The sequence below is a fragment of the Lynx rufus genome, unplaced genomic scaffold, assembly GCF_022079265.1.
Source record: "Lynx rufus isolate CCGP_SWC_20201006 ecotype Redwood Valley unplaced genomic scaffold, mLynRuf1.p SCAF_1, whole genome shotgun sequence".
Taxonomy (NCBI): domain Eukaryota; kingdom Metazoa; phylum Chordata; class Mammalia; order Carnivora; family Felidae; genus Lynx; species Lynx rufus.
Genome location: NW_025814823.1, coordinates 90,648,489 through 90,665,892, shown reverse-complemented (window position 1 = coordinate 90,665,892; position 17,404 = coordinate 90,648,489). Strand labels below are relative to the sequence as shown.

Sequence of the window (17,404 nt, the reverse complement as noted above, 5' to 3'; positions counted from 1 at the left end):
GCTTCAGGGTAGCCGGACTTCTTTCGGGGAAGCTCAGAACTTCAATGTTATATGCCCCTCTAGGAAGAGCTAGGAAGAAGCTTATGTTGCCTCCATTAATGTAGCTGCAGAAGTCACGGAATCATTTCTGCTGCTTTTTACTCAAGACAGACACTGAGGCTGCCCAGGTTCAAGGGTCAGGAATGTAGGTTGGTGGGAGGTGTGACAGAGAAGTTGCAGAAACTCTCACACATGGCTGTGGCTTTAACAAAGTGGTATTACTGTAAAGGGTTAATGCTGTATATATCACTCTGGGACTTCTCATTTTCTCCTGGAGCTTAAGAAAGCTCATTAAGAAAGCATGTCATTATGTCATACATCCACCCACTGCATTCTTTGTGATGGGTGCATGGGGCTCCATGACATGGCTATTACATGACTGATCAATATTTCTCTACTGATGGACCCCATTTTCCCAGTTTTCATCTCCCTCTCTCTGTGCCCTCCCCCACTTGCACTGTCTCTCTCTCAAAAAGTTAAAAAACATTTAAAAAAAACAAAAAAGAAGAAGAAGAAGTGGCTTCACTTACTCATGCTGTAGCAGACAGTGGCAGACCAGGCTCTCATTCTCTCTCAAGGGCTTTATTTCTGGACAAAGCCCTTGACATTCAGATGTGAGGGGCTCTGGTTCTCCCTCGTTCACAACAGCAGAGAATTTCCCCTGGAAAATGAGATGGAACCATTTCACCACAATTTAGGGAAGGAGGGGGTCAGAATGTCAGTTAAGGTTACCTACCGCCTTAGTCTAGCCACCCAGCCCTTTTTTTTCTTTTTTTTTTCTTTATGTTTATTCTTTTTTTTTTTTTTTTTTTTTTTTTGAAAGAGAGCATGAGCAGGGGGCACCTGGGTGGCTCAGTCAGCTGAGTGTCCGACTTCGGCTCAGGTCATGATCTCACAGTTTGTGAGTTCAAGCCCCACGTCGGGATCTGTGCTGACAGCCTGGAGCCTGCTTCAGATTCTGTGTCTCCCTCTCTCTCTGCCACTTCCCCGCGCTCGCTCACTCTCTCTCTCTCTCTCTCTCTCTCTCAAAAATAAGTAAACATTAAAAAAAATTAAAAAAAAAAAAGAGAGAGAGTATGAGCAGAGGAGGGACAGAGAGAGGGGGCTGGAAGGAACAAAGGATCTAAAGCAGACTCTGCTCTGACAGCACAGAGCCTGATGGGGGGCTCGAACTCATGAACTGTGAGATCATGACCTGAGCTGAAGTTGGATGCTCAACCAACTGAGCCACCCAGGCGCCCTCCCCCCTTTTTTTTTTAATTGCTCTATACCCAAAGAACTTCACTGATCTTTGTCAACAACCTGCTTAGTGAATAAATACACAAAACTAGTCTTGACGAGAGGGTAAAACTTCAGAATCTTCCCTTAAATCCTGATTTGTGATAAGTTTTTCTTCTAGAAGTTGGCGGGGTTCTCTCTCTCGGTTTGTTTGTTCAGTTGATTACTATTTTTGTAGAGGTGGTCAGCCCGACTAAATGTGTGTAGGAAAGAGACGGGAAGGTAAATGCCCTGAATTTTAAAGATGTATGGTTTACGGAAAACAGAAAAAGTTTCTCCTATTTAATACTTGTACGTTTTGTGTCAATCAGGTTGGAGTGATCGATTTTTCCCTCTACCTTAAGGATGTACAGGGTCTTGATGGCGGCAAAGAGTAAGTAACTGCATGCCTGCTGCTGTTCTTCACAATTTTAATGAAATTCTGGGAAAGAATGCTATGTTTGTTTTTGCTTTGTTCGACCTTTTCATTTTTAGCAGGTATTTTTTAGTCACGGAGGTAATACATGAATGTGCTTATTGTGCAAGGAGCTAAGCTCTGCAGGGTAGAAAGGAATGTCCCCATTCACATTGCCCCCTCATCTCCAGCTCAATCCCGTGCCTGCTCCTCCCTCAGAGGAAGCTGCTCATGTCTCCTTCCACACCTTTTTTAAATGCCTTGCAGGTGTATATTTATTGGTTGTATAATTTGCCTTATGGTTTGTTTGAATATAAGTGGGATGGTACCATTATAGGTACTCCTATATATATATATAGGTACTCCTATATATATATATATATATGTGTGTGTGTGTGTGTGTGTATATATATATATATATATATATATATATATATATATATATATATAAAAGTTGCCCTTGGACTCATTCCTTGATCCTAGTGTGTCTTGGATGTCCCTCCATGCCATGCTTATTATGCTCTCCTTCCTTATTATGCTCTCCTTCCTGCTTATTATTAACAAGAGCATCCTTTTAAAGGAGTCATTCGGGGTGGGGTAGAAAACAAAGTGAACAATGTATATAACATGCTACCATTTGAGTTATGCTGAAGAATATGCATCCACATTTATATGTTGTATTTCCACATGCTTGGACCATTTCTAGAGTGGTGCGTAGACACCTACTAACAGTGGCTGTTCTGGGTGGGTGAGGGGAAGAGGCCAGGAGGCAGGCATGGAAGGGAGTCTCACTGTAAACCCTTGGGTTGTGCTTGAATAGTTTACTGTATCTGTTATCTGTCTCTCAAATGTGTTCTTTATAAGGACTCTCACAGGCCCCAAGCCCTAGCAGCACACCTTATCCGGCAGTGGGAACCCCACAAATACCTCAGGCTTCTTGAGTATAAGGATTCACCCACTTGAAACTTAAACAGAAATATTCTTTTTTTTTCTTTTAAGGTTTATTTATTTACTTTGAGAGAGAGAGAATGCGCATGAGCACAAGTGGGGACGGGCAGAGAGAGAGGGAGACAGAGAATCCCAAGCAGGCTGTGTTGTCAGCGCAGAACCTGAAGCAGGGCTTGATCTCAGGAACTGTGTGAGATCATGACCTGAGCCGAAATCAAAAGTCAGACACTTAACCAACTGAGCCACCCAGGAGCCCCCAAAAATTATACTCATAATGTAAAGAAATAGAAATAAACTGATATCTACCAATAGGAGATAATTGAATGAATTACAGAACATTCAAAATATTCCATTCTATGAGATACTATGGAACAAATTTGACCTACTGGTTATAGTAGACTTAGAGGGATTTCCACAAGGTGTTATCAAATGAGAAAAGTATGATACTGAGAAGGGTATATACGGTTGATCCCCTGAACAACATGGGCTTGACCTGCACAAGCCCACTTTTACGCAGATATTTTTCGGTTAAGTACGGTACAGTACTGTAAATGTATTTTCTCTTCCTTATGATTTTCTTAATAACATTTTATTTTATTTCATTGTAAGGCTATAGTATATAATACACATAACATACAAAATACATGTTAATGGACTATGTAATTGGTAAGGCTTCCCTCAACAGTACACTATGAGTAGTTAAGTTTTGGGGGAGTCAAAAGTTGCATGCACATTTTCAGCGGTGCAGGGGGTTGGCGTCCCCCACCCATGTATTGTTCACGGGTCAACTGTATGTCATTTTTGTAAACAACCCCAAGAAATCCCTAACGTATTTTCTATGTTTTAATTACATACTGTATCTATGTATATAGTACAGACAGATACTATGGTCATATGCATATAGGCTCAACAGACTATTAACGTGGGTTACCTGAAAAGCTATGTGAAGGGCAGAATAGGTAAAAGAAAAAAATGTGCTGAAACAAAATCCAGCACCTGTGGCAAGAACCTGTGTAGAATGATCCCCTGTATGTACATATGTGTGTGTGTGTATATATATATATATATATATATATATATATATATATATATAAGGAGATTGGGGGTCAGGGGTGGAGGGGGATGCCTAACTTTAAAATGTTAAAGAAGAGCGCCTGGGTGGCTCAGTCGGTTAAGCATCTGACTTCGGCTCAAGTCATAATCTCACAGTTCATGAGTTCGAGCCCCACATTGAGCTCTGTGCTGACAGCTCAGAGCCTGGAGTCTGCTTTGGGTCCTGTGTCTCCCTCTCTCTGCCCCTCCCCCGTTCATGCTCTGTCTCTCTGTCTCAAAAATGAATAAAAACATTAAAAAAATTTTTAAGGGGCGCCTGGGTGGCTCAGTCAGTTGAGCGTCCGACTTCAGCTCAGGTCATGATCTCACAGCTCGTGAGTTCGAGCCCTTCGTCGGGTTCTGTGCTGATAGCTCAGAGCCTGGAGCCTGCTTCGGATTCTGTGTCTCCCTCTCTCTCTGCCCCTAACCACACTCACATTCTGTCTCTGTCTCTCTCAAAAATAAATAAACATTTTTTATTTAAAAAAAAAATTTTTTTTTAATTAACATCTTTTTTTTACCCAGGCTAGTCAGCTTTATGTTTTGAAAAGCCTCTGGTCTCCTTTTTTGAGCCATTTCTCTTTCCCTTGAGTATCATAAGCTTGATCTGCCACCTTGAGGGAGGGCCATTTGTATCTGGCTGTCAGTATTTCCACCTCATATGCCAGATGGCTTTCTCTCCTCTTCCCAAATGCCTGGCCTGACAAGGCAGGAGGGTGTCTACAGGAAGCCTGCCCACATTCCTGCATCTCCAAAGGACCTGGCTGCCATCCCCACTACACCCTTGGCCAGCTTTGCTCTGTTCACTCCGGGACCAGGACCAGGCAGACATTATTACTAAGCTCTGACTGTGCCTTAGTTTCATGATGACATTGGTACTTCTTCGAGGTGCCTGGAAGGTTGGGAGATGGTTACAAGGTATTAACCATGTATTAAAGGAATTTCTGTCTTTTTTATGCTGTTTTCAAAAGGCACGAAAGAATTACTGATGTCCTTGATCAAAAAAATTACGTGGAAGAACTTAATCGGCACTTAAGGTAGGACTCACTCCCTTTTCCAGTGTCACAGTTAATTCTCAGTACCCAATAATTGTTCCGTGGAACATTTTTCAGTTGCCATAACTGACCTTTTTTCCAAACCAAGTGGAAAAGGGGTATCATAGCGTGCTTGTGTGTACAAACCAGAGGAGTATGATTTCTCAATAAGGAGCTTTGGGAGTTCTTTGGTTCTTTGTTTTATGCAGTTAGACATTGTAGAAAGCAAACAAATTAAGCCTTGAGTCTTCACCCCTCACCCCTCAGCCACCTGGTTGGAAGTGACTGCCATGGGAAGCACTGTTCCTACAGGGAATCCGCACACATCCCTCTGGTGTGTCAGGACAGGAGAAAAGGGCTAAACCCCGACAGCAATTCAGTAGCAACAGCAGGCATCTTTTCTGTGATTTTTTTCATTTTAATTGGAAAGCTCCCACTGTGTTCCATGAAACACTAGCCGATGGTGGTATTGGTGGAGAATGGGCAGAGATTCACAGTCTAATGTGTTTGGGAGACAGGTTATTCTCTGTATCTCTGAATCCCCTCCGAGTGGGCAGTGCACATAAGCAGTGCTCCAAGGCACAGCCCCGCTGGCCCCAAAAGCCAACGAGACAGCTAAAGGAGCTGGCACATTTCACAGAACGTGCCTGGGGACAGTGCTCCAAGTTCTCCTGAGGCGTGATGTTGGCTGTTGCTTTGAGAGATCCTTGATAGATCCCTCATTTATTGACCGGTTTTGTAAGGAAGAGATGTCAGATTTCATCAGACATTCATTATCATTCAGGCAATCATGGCTTTTATCCCTTAATCTGTTGATGGGAGGTTTTTTATTAATAGATTTCTTCATACAGAACAATTTCCAGGTCACAGGAATAAACTCTACTTAATCATAGTTTTAGTAACTGCATCATTTTTGATATGTGAACTGACCTAATTGTTTGTAGTTTTTTCCCCCCTCTGGCACGGTGGCAGGATTATGCATCTTCACAGAATGAATCAGGAGGAGCTTCTGGTTCATGAGCATTATTTGCTCCTTGAAAAAGTGAAGCATGGGGCGCCTGGCTGGCTCAGTCAGTAGATGCGACTCTTGATGTCAGGGTCGTGAGTTCGAGCACCACACTGGGTGTAGAGATTACTTTTTTAAAACAATTTAAAAAAAAAAAATCAGAAAATGTGAAGCTCAAAGCCTTTACTGAGGCAAGACTTTGTCAGCTTTTCAGTTTTTTCCTGAGTTGTTTATCTGTGTTTTTTTCTCCTGAGGATGTGTCTTTTTTGGTCATTTATATTTTATTTTTAAAATTTTTTTTAATGTTTATTTATTTTTGAGAGAGATATAGAGCACAAGCAGGGGAGGGGCAGAGAGAGAGGGAGACACAGAATCCAAAACAGGCTCCAGGCTCCGAGCTGTCAGCACAGAGCCTGGCGCGGGGCTCAAACCCACGAGTTGGGGAGATCATGACCTGAGCCGAAGTCGGACACTTAACCGACTGAGCCACCCAGGCGCCCCTGGTAATTTATATTTTCTAAAAAAAGCATAAATTTTAGGGACGTTTTCTATGTTACAGTTGGAATAGAACTGAAAATTACATACTTTAAAGACTTGTAATTCCCTCTATATCTTTTGTGTTCTTTTTTTTTCATTTTGTCGTGTTTTAATTTTTGTCGTATCTAATGCCTGAACTTTGATTCATTAACCTTGCCAGGTTTATTTCTTTGCCCCGCCCCCCCACTGGCAAAAGGCACCAGGTTAGTGGCAAAAGGTACAGGTTCTCGAGCCAGACCTTCTAGGTTCAGATCCTGGCACCCCTCCAAACGGGGATGAAACCTGAGTGAGTTTTTCAGTGTAAAGTTATGGTTTCCTCGTCTGTGAAATAGGTAACGGTAAGATTTACTGACAGAATTATGGAGAGGGTCACATGAGTTGATGCACTTAAAGTGCTTAGAAGGGGCACCTGGGTGGCTCAGTCGGTTAAGTGTCCAACTTCGGCTCAGGTCATGATCTCATGGTTCATGGTTCGAGCCCCAGATCCAGCTCTGTGCTGATAGCGTGGAGCCTGGAGCCTGCTTTGAATTCTGTCTCCCTTTCTCTGCCCCTCCCCTGCTCTCAAAGATAAATAAACGTTAAAAAAAAATTGGGGGCCCCTGGGTGGCTCAGTTGGTTAAGTGTTTGCCTTCGGCTTGGGTTATGATCTCACAGTTCATGAGTTCGAGACCCACATCGGGCTCTGGGCTCTCTACTGTCAGCGCAGAGCCCGCTTTGGATCCTCTGTGCCCCTCTCTCTCTCTGCCCCTCCCCTGCGTGCTCTCTCTCTCTCAATCTCAAAAATTAAATAAATAAATAAACAAACAAACAAACAAATAAATAATTTGAAATAAATAAAGTGCTTAGAAGAGACCTTCCAAAAAGGAAGGTACTGTATCATTATTGTGGCCGTTATTATTATTTATCAGATTTACATTCGTTTTACATATTTTTCAGTGGGAACATAGTACATATTACTTAAAGAATATTTGAAAAAATGAGGCAAAGTATAAAAAAGATCCCCCTTTGATCCTACAACCCCAAAGTACTATTATCTTGTTGTGGATATTATTTAGATACATGACTGCCAGTACATTTTGGTTCCCATCTACCATGTTAGGGAGAAAAAATGATTTTCTTTCCAGTTGGCTAAAGAAATATATAGCATATTTTGGGGGAAAGACATTGAAACCTTTTCAATAAATGTATACACACGCACACATACGTATGTCTTCAGAATTCTCATCTCTGAATTAATCGGAGACCCCTCAACTCCATTTCATACAGGAAACCTAGGAATCTATTCTCATTGTTCAGAGGTTGGGGAAACAGCCTTCCTAAAGTTCACCATTACTTAATATGTTATTTTCTCTAGCTGCACAGTTGGGGATCTTCAAAACAAGATAGATGGCTTGGAAAAGACGAATTCAAAACTTCAAGAAGAGGTTTGTAACTTACTGAAATTCTTAGGACAAAATGGCCCAAGGTTAAGAGAAACAGTGTGGTTGGTACATCTGACCGGAGCTGCTCACTGGTCAGAATGGGAATCGCTAAGTTTGGACTGAGCTGCATGTGAGACCGGTGTTCTCGGAATTTCGCATCCTTAGAATGTCTGTGACCCTGTCCGGGGCTTCCCATGAGCCAGTGCAGCTGATCATGAGCCAGTTCTAAGTGACTTAGGTTTTATCACCTCGCAGTGAACCCTGGGCCTCCTTCGGAAAGCCCAGCTCCTGTGGTGAATGCGCTTCTCTCTTCCTCTTTCCCCACCTTCCTCTGACATAGTATGCCTCCCTGCTGCCCAGAAGGTGCAGACTCTGTTATGAGGTAAAAGTACCCTTGCCCACCCTTTCTGTATTTCGGCCTCTCAGGAGCCTGGAACCAGTCTCCCCACAGTGTGGTCTTTCTCTGCTTTCTCACTAGGAAGAGAGAGAATGAAAAGACAGGAAGAAGGAGGGCTGAGGCCGAGGAAGAAAGCTTGCTGCCCGCTGCCCGGCAGTCTCCTTGGTGGACACATCTTGTCTCCTGTTAGCAGGAGGGGGGTTGCTCAGCCTTTCTGAGGCTTTCCACAGGTAGCGGTCCCTGGCTGCTCGGGCCTCCCCACCAGGTCTCACTGGGGAGGAAGAGGGCTGTGAGAGGTTGCCAGGGCGTGACCCCCACCTCAGTGTGGAGGCAGGTTATGGCCAGAGGAGAGACGCAGAGCATGCCTTTGTACAGAGGGCCCGGTTTAAGGCTCCCTCTGTTTACACTGACTGCTCTCTCCCAAGGGGCCAGCGCTGGAAAGCTTTAAGGAGAGGAGCTCAGATTTGTGTGAGGAGAAGGAGATTCAAAGGCGGCGTTCGTAGATGGGCTTCTCAGGAGCAGCTTCACCGCACTTAGAACTGGAGGACCCACATTGCCCTTGGGTGGGTGGGCTTTTGGGCCTTAAGTTTATTAGGGAGGCAGGTCTTTGGGCCTCACTGTCCTCATCTCCAAATCAGATGATAACTCATACCTAACAGTGTTGTAAAAATGAGATTTGTGTTATATAAATGTGCCTCACACAACACTTGGCATGTGGAGACATTAGTTGATTTTAGAACAAACCGATTGACTCTTCGTTCTCCCAGGCGAGGTGGCATACTTTGAAGGAAGGTTTAATTTTAGCTTTTGAAACTAAACAGCTAGGTTATTTTTTCTTCAAAGGCCAACAACTGTAATGGGAAACATGCTTTATAAAAAGTCCCTCTCCTCAGGGTGTGCTCTCCCTGGCTTCAGAGAGCAGAGTGGGAATTAGCAGATGGCTAACTAGCACCTCTAGAGACTTAAGATTTCTTAGTTCGGCACAGCGGTAACGTTTAGAAACCCCAGTTGTGGGTTCTGAGTCCACGTGGACTTAGATGCAGTTGAGGAAGAGGAGAGAGGCGTTCAGTGCTTTAGCCCCCGCCCCCTCAGTGAGTGATGCCAAGAGCACAGCCCAGTTCACGTCTTCTTTCTCCTTCCCCAGCCTGCCCTTCTCTCTCCAGGCTGTGTTCAGAGGCTGCATAAGGAGAGGTTGGTGGGTATGTTAATGCCTCTACCTGCCTCTGCAGAGAACCTCCTCCCAACAGGCTTGTATACACTTTGCCCCCACCTATGGTAACTCATTCGAGGACAGGAAGATGGCTTTCTAGAGCCCGGCTTCAGCAGATTTTGTTGTGATTCCTTCCCCAGAATGCTTTAAGTCTCCCTCTAGTGATAAAAATAATCCTTGTTTATTGGCTGGAAAAGAGTGAAGGATCAGGAAAAAAAGCCCATAATCCCTTTGCTAAGTAACAGCTACTGTTATTATCCGTGTATATGTGCTCTCCAATGTTTCCTAAGCATTTCTAACACAGGTGATTTTTTTCTTTTTAATTAGAGGTGAGAACGTGCCATAGAACCTGCCTTTTGTCCCCTATTGATATTATACCCGAAGTATGTTCTCAAGTCATCAAAAGCCTTTGCAAACATTTTAATAACTACATATTTCTGCCTTATGCTCCCACTGTCTTTCAGTAAGCTTTTGTGATATTGGACACTCAAGTGCCTCTAATAATTTGTGTCCATAAATCCTTGCCCACATTAAATCCTTAACCCCATTAAGTGGTTTGCTCTCATTTTTTTTTAAGCTATGTGAATGTATTCCCTATTCAAAACAAAGAAATTAAATGATAAAATACCAAATACGTGGAAATCCATCATCAATTGTGAAGGTGCCAAATGTTAGTTTTTAATCTGAACGGTAAGATTAATTTCAGCGTTAAGGAACATAAAAATCTTTCTTTATCAGCTTTCAGCTGCAACAGACCGGATTTGTTCACTTCAAGAAGAGCAGCAACAATTAAGAGAACAAAATGAGTTAATTCGCGAAAGAAGTGAAAAGAGCGTGGAGGTGAGAAACTGACCTCACAGCTGGGCAGCATGTCTCCCATGCGCAAGTGTCTGTGGCAGAGCTCATGCTCATTGTTTAATAGTGACACAGGCCTCAGGACGTACAGAGATGCCTTGTTTGGTGCCACTGTGCCCTCCCACACCACTTGCAGGCCACCTGGGCCACTTCGGGCTTCCAAGCGCACTGCTTCCTCACCTCTGGGCCTTTGCACTCAAAGGTTCCCATTTACTCTTCAACCTCTGCTCACGTACCATGTCCTCTGTGATGCCTCCATGGCCCCCATCCATGGCCTTGGGCCTTCCTCCCCTGTTCCCAGAGCTGTTTGTCCCTCCCTCCATTAGAGAACCCATTTTCTGTGTCATAGAATTGCTGGCTTGCAGCTGTCCTACACAATGACCTGAGAACAGAAAGAGACCATATCTGATTCATCTTGAAATTCACCCACTGCTAAAGAACATGCTGGATAAATAAAAATCCATGCTGAATGATGGAATGAATGGGGGCCTTTCCCACTAAGAACAACGGTTCTGTTTTAAAGAAAATTAAATATGTTTTGTTTTCCGAACCTAACTTTTCAAAAGTCTGTTGGCTTGCTGTCATCCTTCAGGTTCAAAGATATTTTGAAGTATCTTTTAGCATTTTTCTGCAGTGCTTAAAATATAGAAGTTATCCTACATCTTTAAAAATTGTGGCATATTCTCTTAATGTTTTTATTTTAAGTAGGCTCCATGCCCAATGTGGGGCTTGAATTCCTGACCCTGAGATTAAGAGTTGACTGAGCCAGCCAGGTGCCCCTATGGTATATTGTAAAATACTTTGTAGTTAGCTCACCTCTATAAGCAAACCATGCCTCTTGGTGTTCTTGTTTGACATAGATAACAAAACAAGATACAAAAGTTGAGCTGGACACTTACAAGCAAACTCGGCAAGGTCTGGATGAAATGTATAGTGATGTGTGGAAGCAGCTAAAAGAGGAGAAGAAAGTCCGTTTGGTGAGTGCAAGACTGTCTTTTTTTTTTTTTTTTTTTTTTTAAGTAGGATTCATGCCCAGTGCAGAGCCCAACATGGGGCTTGAACTCACGACCCTGAGATCAAGACCTGAGCTGAGATGCTTAACTAAGCTAGCCAGGTACCCATAGGCTAAGTGTCTTTAGAAGGAATTCCCCAATAGCCCTTCATGTTATTTGTTGTCACTTTTCACACATGTGCTTAAATCTGCTTTTAAAAACAAATGAGTTTTTTATGCAAAGTTTCTAAAGTCTGAAGAAATATATTCATGAAGAATCAAAAATCATCCCTTTAAAAAAAATTTTTAATATTTTTAAAATATTTATTTATTTTTGAGAGAAAGACAGAGTGTGAGTAGGGGAGGGGCAGAGAGAGAGGGAGACACAGAATCCGAAGCAGGCTCCAGGCTCTGAGCTGTCTGCCCAGAGCCTGACGTAGGGCTCGAATTCAGGAACCGTGAGATCATGACCTGAGCCGAAGTCAGTTGCTTAACCAACTGAGCCACCCAGGCGCCCTCCAAAAAATGTTTTTTTAAGGGCTTACTTAGCTTACACCTAAGTTTTGTATTTTTTCCAGTTTTATAAACCTTTTTCAAGGATTACCATGAGACCAGATTCGAGGTTGCTTTGCCAATACAGTTCCCTCAGTCAGCCTCTGGTCTATTTATTATATTCTACCTAATCTCTGTGCCAGTGACCAGTGTTTTGGGTTTGTTTTTAATGTTTATTTATTTGAGAGAGAGCGATCACAAGTGGAGGAGGGGCAGAGAGAGGGAGAGAGAGAATCCCAAGCAGACTCCATACTGCCAGTGCAGAGCCCGATGCCGGGCTTGATCCCAGAACCGTGAATTTTAAAGTATGCTCCACACCCAGCATGGGGCTTGAACTCATGACCCTGAGATCAAGAGTCACACACTCTACCAACTGAACCAACCCAAATGCCCCAACCAGTGTTTTTTAGTAGACACAACTCTTGGACCTGCTTCGTGTCTTTACGCAGATGTGGAAACGTGTCTCCTGAGTTACCCAGGACAGCACTAGTTCAAAATGGTTGCACCTTTATTGCCATAAAGGAGTAAACCATACGAAACTCCAAAAACTCTCACATTGCAACATCAGATTGCTTGGCAGACATTCTTTCAGACTGTGCGTTCTGATCTTGGGGTTTAAAGAATGTGGTTGCCAGGATCAAGGCTCACATTGCCACCTACCAACTTTCTGTTGACTGGATCCAGAGCCAGTTTTCCTTACAAAATGAGCAAAAGGGCTAAACTTAATGTAGTTATGCTCTAGACAGAATTTCCTAAATCTCCCTAACCTACTCCGACTTCCGGGTTATATTTTTGCCATTGCCCAAGATACACCCTCAGGTAAATACATCCCTGTGTCTACTGTAATAACACCTTCTTAATTGATATTCCTAATTGATAAGGAACTAGAAAAAGAACTGGAGCTGCAGATTGGAATGAAGACGGAGATGGAGATCGCAATGAAGCTGCTCGAAAAGGACACCCACGAGAAGCAGGACACCCTAGTCGCCCTCCGCCAGCAGCTGGAGGAAGTCAAAGCCATCAATTTACAGATGTTTCACAAAGTTCAGGTAGGAGCTGACTCTGTGTCCCTAGCACAGCCTTGCGACCTCACACCGTTCTTGCCGCAGAAGAGAGGACGGACACCTCCGTGAGGCCCCGTCCATAGGCCCTGTTACGCATTTCTGCACTTATTTTATTTGGGTCTCCCAGCAGTCCCTGAGAAAAGTTGATAACATGGGGGAAAGTGTAAATTACAGGGCAGACCCGAGTGGCTGCATCTTGTGCGCTGGGTGGCACAGCTAGTAAGTAGAACTGAAAACTGAACCCTGTCTTGGCCCGTTCTTCCCTTCACTGTCTCCCTAGTGTCTTTCGTCTTCTTCAATGACTGCCCCAGGAAATGGAGAAGTGGATTAAGGAACGATAGAAGTTAGTGTCGTCTTTTCAAGCTGGGCCATGAAGTTAATCTTGCTGAGTCTCCAGCTGCGCGGCTGGCTGCATGCCTCTCCTGTCACTTCAGAGCGGTTCAGGGGAGGTAGCCCAGAGAGAAGCAATTGTGCCAGAGTTTGAAAGCTAGCATCTAAAAATCGCAAAGCTTCCTTGCTCAGAGGCTACAGCAGCACCCAGGACCATTCTGTGTCCTTCTTTTCTTTTTTTTGAAGTTCTGTTTCCTGGGTTTTTTTTTTTTTTAATTTTTTTTTTTAATGTTTATATTTTCATTTTTGAGAGAGACAGAGCATGAGCAGGGGAGAGGCAAAGAGAGAGAGGGAGACACAGAATCCGAAGCAGGCTCCAGGCTCTGAGCTGTCAGCACAGAGCCCAGTGCAGGGCTTGAACTCACAAACTGTGAGATCATGACCTGAGCCAAAGTCGGACGCTCAACCAACTGAGCCACCCAGGTGCCCCTGTTTCCTGTTTTAATGCCTGAACTGTCCCACTTCCTCTTCTTTAGATGTGCTCTCAATCTGTGTCAAAGATGGTGTGAACAGACACACATGTTATCTTGTCCTGCCATTTTTTTTAAACATAGTCTCATTTATTTATTTATCTATGTATTTATTTTATTTTAATTTTTTAGAGAGAGCGTATGCAATCGGCAGAGGGAGAGAGAGAATCTTTTTTTTCCTCATGTTTATTTTTGAGAGAGAGTGAGCGCACAAGTGGGTGAGGGGCGGAGAGAGAGGGAGACCCAGAATCTGACAGGCTCCAGGCTCCGAGCTGTCAGTACAAAGCCCGACGAGGGGCTCAAACTCATGAACCGTGGGATTTCACCTGAGCCGAAATCAAGAGTTGGATGCTGAACCTACAGAGCCACCCAGGCACCCCCAGCCTTTTTAAAAACTATTACATAACCAGCATTATAATAATAGCTGCAGTGGAAATTAAAGCACAGGGAGAAAAAGAGGAAAATCGTTGTGCTCTCCTGACACATTCTTTATTTTAATTTGTGTTTTCTTCTGGTCTGGGTCAGTCTGTAACCTTAATATTCATGCTCGTCAGAGGAAACCATACTTCCATAATAATTTAGCAGGCCCTAACCTAAAGCAGCTTCAAACTATGGCAGTTTGTATTTCTGTTGCATAATGGTTTCGAGGAGATCATTTCAGACCAGCAGTTTTGCCCCCCGCAGTCGCTTGGGGACCCAGGCTAATGGCAGCTCCAGCTGTCCGGGCCACTGGAAGGGAGTGGAAGAGAGAGAAAAGCAAAAGTCCAGAACCAGGATCTCCTCCCAAACAGTGAGAGAGAAGTTTCACACATCATTCCATTCAATAACACAGCCAAGGGCCAGACGTGGCTGCGAGGGGAGCCTGGGGCTGGCGTGTCCCAGCTGTGAGCCAGATGAAGGGGAGAATAGGAGTCACTAGGGTCACTAGATATAGCTGTCACTACCACCATCTGCCCCACTAAGCTCCCAGAAGTCCTGTCCAGTCCCAGAATCCTCCCAGTCCGCAGCCCCTGGGTGACCAGCAGCACTCTCCATGGAGCCCTCGAGGCCTGTGTTTGAACCAGAAGATCAGCTGTCTTCCTCACATTAACCCATCCCGCCCAGCATAAAATAGTGGAGCCAAAACAGGATTGCAAAAGGGAACAAGAGACCCACAGGGCAGACCCTGGCCTGCCGTGGCCATCATTTGCACCTCTGGGCAGGAGCTAGGAAGGCTGCCCAGGGTGCTGGGGGCTCCATTTGTTAGCATGTCCACCTACCCTTCCTCAGTCGTCAACAGAACTTGTCAGCCAACCTCCATGGTCCCTGACAAGTCCGCCATCTCTATAGCCCATTTGAAGTGGGCTCTTGGTGTATGTGAGCCTTCCTGGTGGCTGCACGGCTTAAAAGCCACATTCCCACTGGTCTCGGTTTGCTGGCCTGGAGATTGTATGAAGGGTCAAACAGTCACAGATACTCTTCAGGCCTGACTCGTGGTTTTTGTGACAGTACAGTTCCCTCAGTCACCATGTCTGGTCTGGTTATTTCCCTTCAATCCGTGTATTGATGACCACAGTTTATTGTTTCATTTATTTTTATTTCTTATTTTTTTATATTTTTTTTTATTTTGAAAGAGAGAGTACAGGTGCGCATGCATGTGAGCAGGGGCGGGCAGACAGAGAAGGGGAGAGAGAGTCCTAAGCAGGCTGCACATTCAGTGGGGAGCCCAGCGCGGGGCTTGAACTCAACGACCATGAGATACTGACCTTAGCCGAAATCAAGAGCCAGATGCTCAACTGACTGAGCTAACCCTGCGCCCCTATGGTTTCATTTATTGAACACAGTTCTTCTGCCTGCTTCATTTCTATGCTCTATCAGTCTTTCCCCACTCCCCTCCTTCAGCGGCCGGTCGTCTGAAACTGCAGACAGAGATGTGCAGGAAAGCCCATACCGTTGTTTTGATTACTACAGCTTTGTAGTATAGCTTAAAATCTAGGATTCTGTACCTCCAGTTTTGTTCTTTGTCAAGATCACTTCGGTTATTTGGGGTCCTTTGTGGTTCCATACAAATTTTAGGATTGTTTGTTCTAGTTCTATGAAAAATACTATTGGTGGGAAGGGAAACAAAAATAATATAAAAACGGAGGGGGACAAAACATAGAGACTCATAAATATGGAGAACAAACAGGGTTACTGAAAGGGTTGTGGGGGGGGGGATTGGGATGGGCTAAATGGGTAAGGGGCACTAAGAAATCTACTCCTGAAATCATTGTTGCACTATATGCTAATTTGGATGTAAATTTTAAAAAATTAAAAAATTTAAAAAAAAGAGAAGTAAAGGAAAAAAATACTGTTGGTATATTGATAGGAACTGCATTGAATCAATAGATTGCTTTGGGTAGTATGGATATTTTAACAACATTAATTCTTCCAATCTGTGAGCATGGTCTATTTGTGCCATCTTCAGTTTCTTTCATCCATGTTTTACAGTCTTCAGAGTATTGGCTTTTCACCTCCTTGGTGAAGTTTATTCCTAGGTATTTTGTTATTTTTTCTGTAATTATAAATGGGATTGTTTTTTTTAAATGTTTTTTTCTTTTTTTTTTTTTGAGAGGCAGAGAGCGAGCAGGGGAGGGGCAGAGAGAGGGAGACACAGAATTCGAAGTAGGCTCCAGGCTCTAAGCTGTCAGCACAGAGCCCGATGCGGGGCTTGAACCCACGAGCTGGGAGATTGTGACCTGAGTCGAAGTCGGATGCTTAACCAACTGAGGCACCCAGTTGCCCCATAAATGGGATTGTTTTCTTAATTTTTCTTTCGGCTACTTTATTAGTATATAGAAATGGAACAGAAATGTATATTAACTTTGTATCTGTAACTTTACTGAATTCATTTATCTGTTCTAAGTTTTTAGTCTTTTGGGTTTTCTTTATGTAGTATCATGTAGTTGCAAATAGTGACAGATTTACTTCTTTCTTACCAACTTGGATGCCTTTTTTTTTTTTTTTTTTTAATGTTTATTCAGTTTTGAAAGCGCACAAGCAGGGGAGGGGCAGAGAGAAAGGGAGACACAGAATCCGAAGCAGGCTCCAGGCTCTGAGCTGTCAGCACAGAGCCCATTGCGGGGCTCGAACTCATGGACGTTGAGATCATGACTTGAGCCAAAGTAGGCCACTTAACCGACTGAGCCACCCAGGCGCCCCGTCTTTTTTTTTTAATGTTTATTTATTTTTTATAGAGAGAGACAGGGCATGAGTGGGGAAGGGCAGAGAGAGAGTGGGAGACAGAATCCCTAGCAGGCTCCAGGCTCCAAGCTGTCAGCACAGAGCCTGACAAGGGGCTCAAACTCAAAATTTGCAAGATCATAACCTGAACCGAAGTCAGACACTCAACCGACTGAGCCACCCAGGCGCCCTCCCAACTTGGTTGCCTTTTATTTCTTTCAGTTGTCTGATTGCCTTGGCTAGGACTTGGAGTACTATGTTAAGTAAAAGTGGTGAGAGTGGACATCCTGTCTTGTTCCTGACCTTAGGGGAAAAGCTTTCAGTGTTTCATCATTGCATCTGATGTTAGCTGTGGGTTTCTCATTATATGCCCTTTATTATGTTGAAGTGTGTTCCCTCTAAACGTACTTTGTTGAACGGATGTTGTATTTTATCAGATGCTTTTTCTGCATCTATTAAGATGACCATATGGTTTTTATCCTTCATTTTGTTGTGATGTATCACGTTGATTTATCTGCAGATACT

General features: G+C 43.8%; 1 protein-coding gene across 3 annotated transcripts in view; it reads left to right on the top strand.

The window, feature by feature from the left end:
* The window catches only part of RUFY1 (RUN and FYVE domain containing 1), a 59,738-nt gene that overhangs the window by 24,843 nt on the left and 17,491 nt on the right, over positions 1-17,404 (top strand). For all 3 annotated transcript variants that reach the window (XR_006962655.1, XM_047082988.1, XM_047082980.1), the window contains exons 6-11: positions 1,629-1,690; positions 4,723-4,788; positions 7,683-7,752; positions 10,095-10,196; positions 11,072-11,188; positions 12,636-12,803. Coding sequence is in view for 2 of the 3 variants with exons in the window: in XM_047082988.1 (XP_046938944.1) it covers positions 1,629-1,690; positions 4,723-4,788; positions 7,683-7,752; positions 10,095-10,196; positions 11,072-11,188; positions 12,636-12,803 (585 nt within the window). In the remaining variant the exon portion in view is untranslated. The remainder of the gene's footprint in view (positions 1-1,628; positions 1,691-4,722; positions 4,789-7,682; positions 7,753-10,094; positions 10,197-11,071; positions 11,189-12,635; positions 12,804-17,404) is intronic.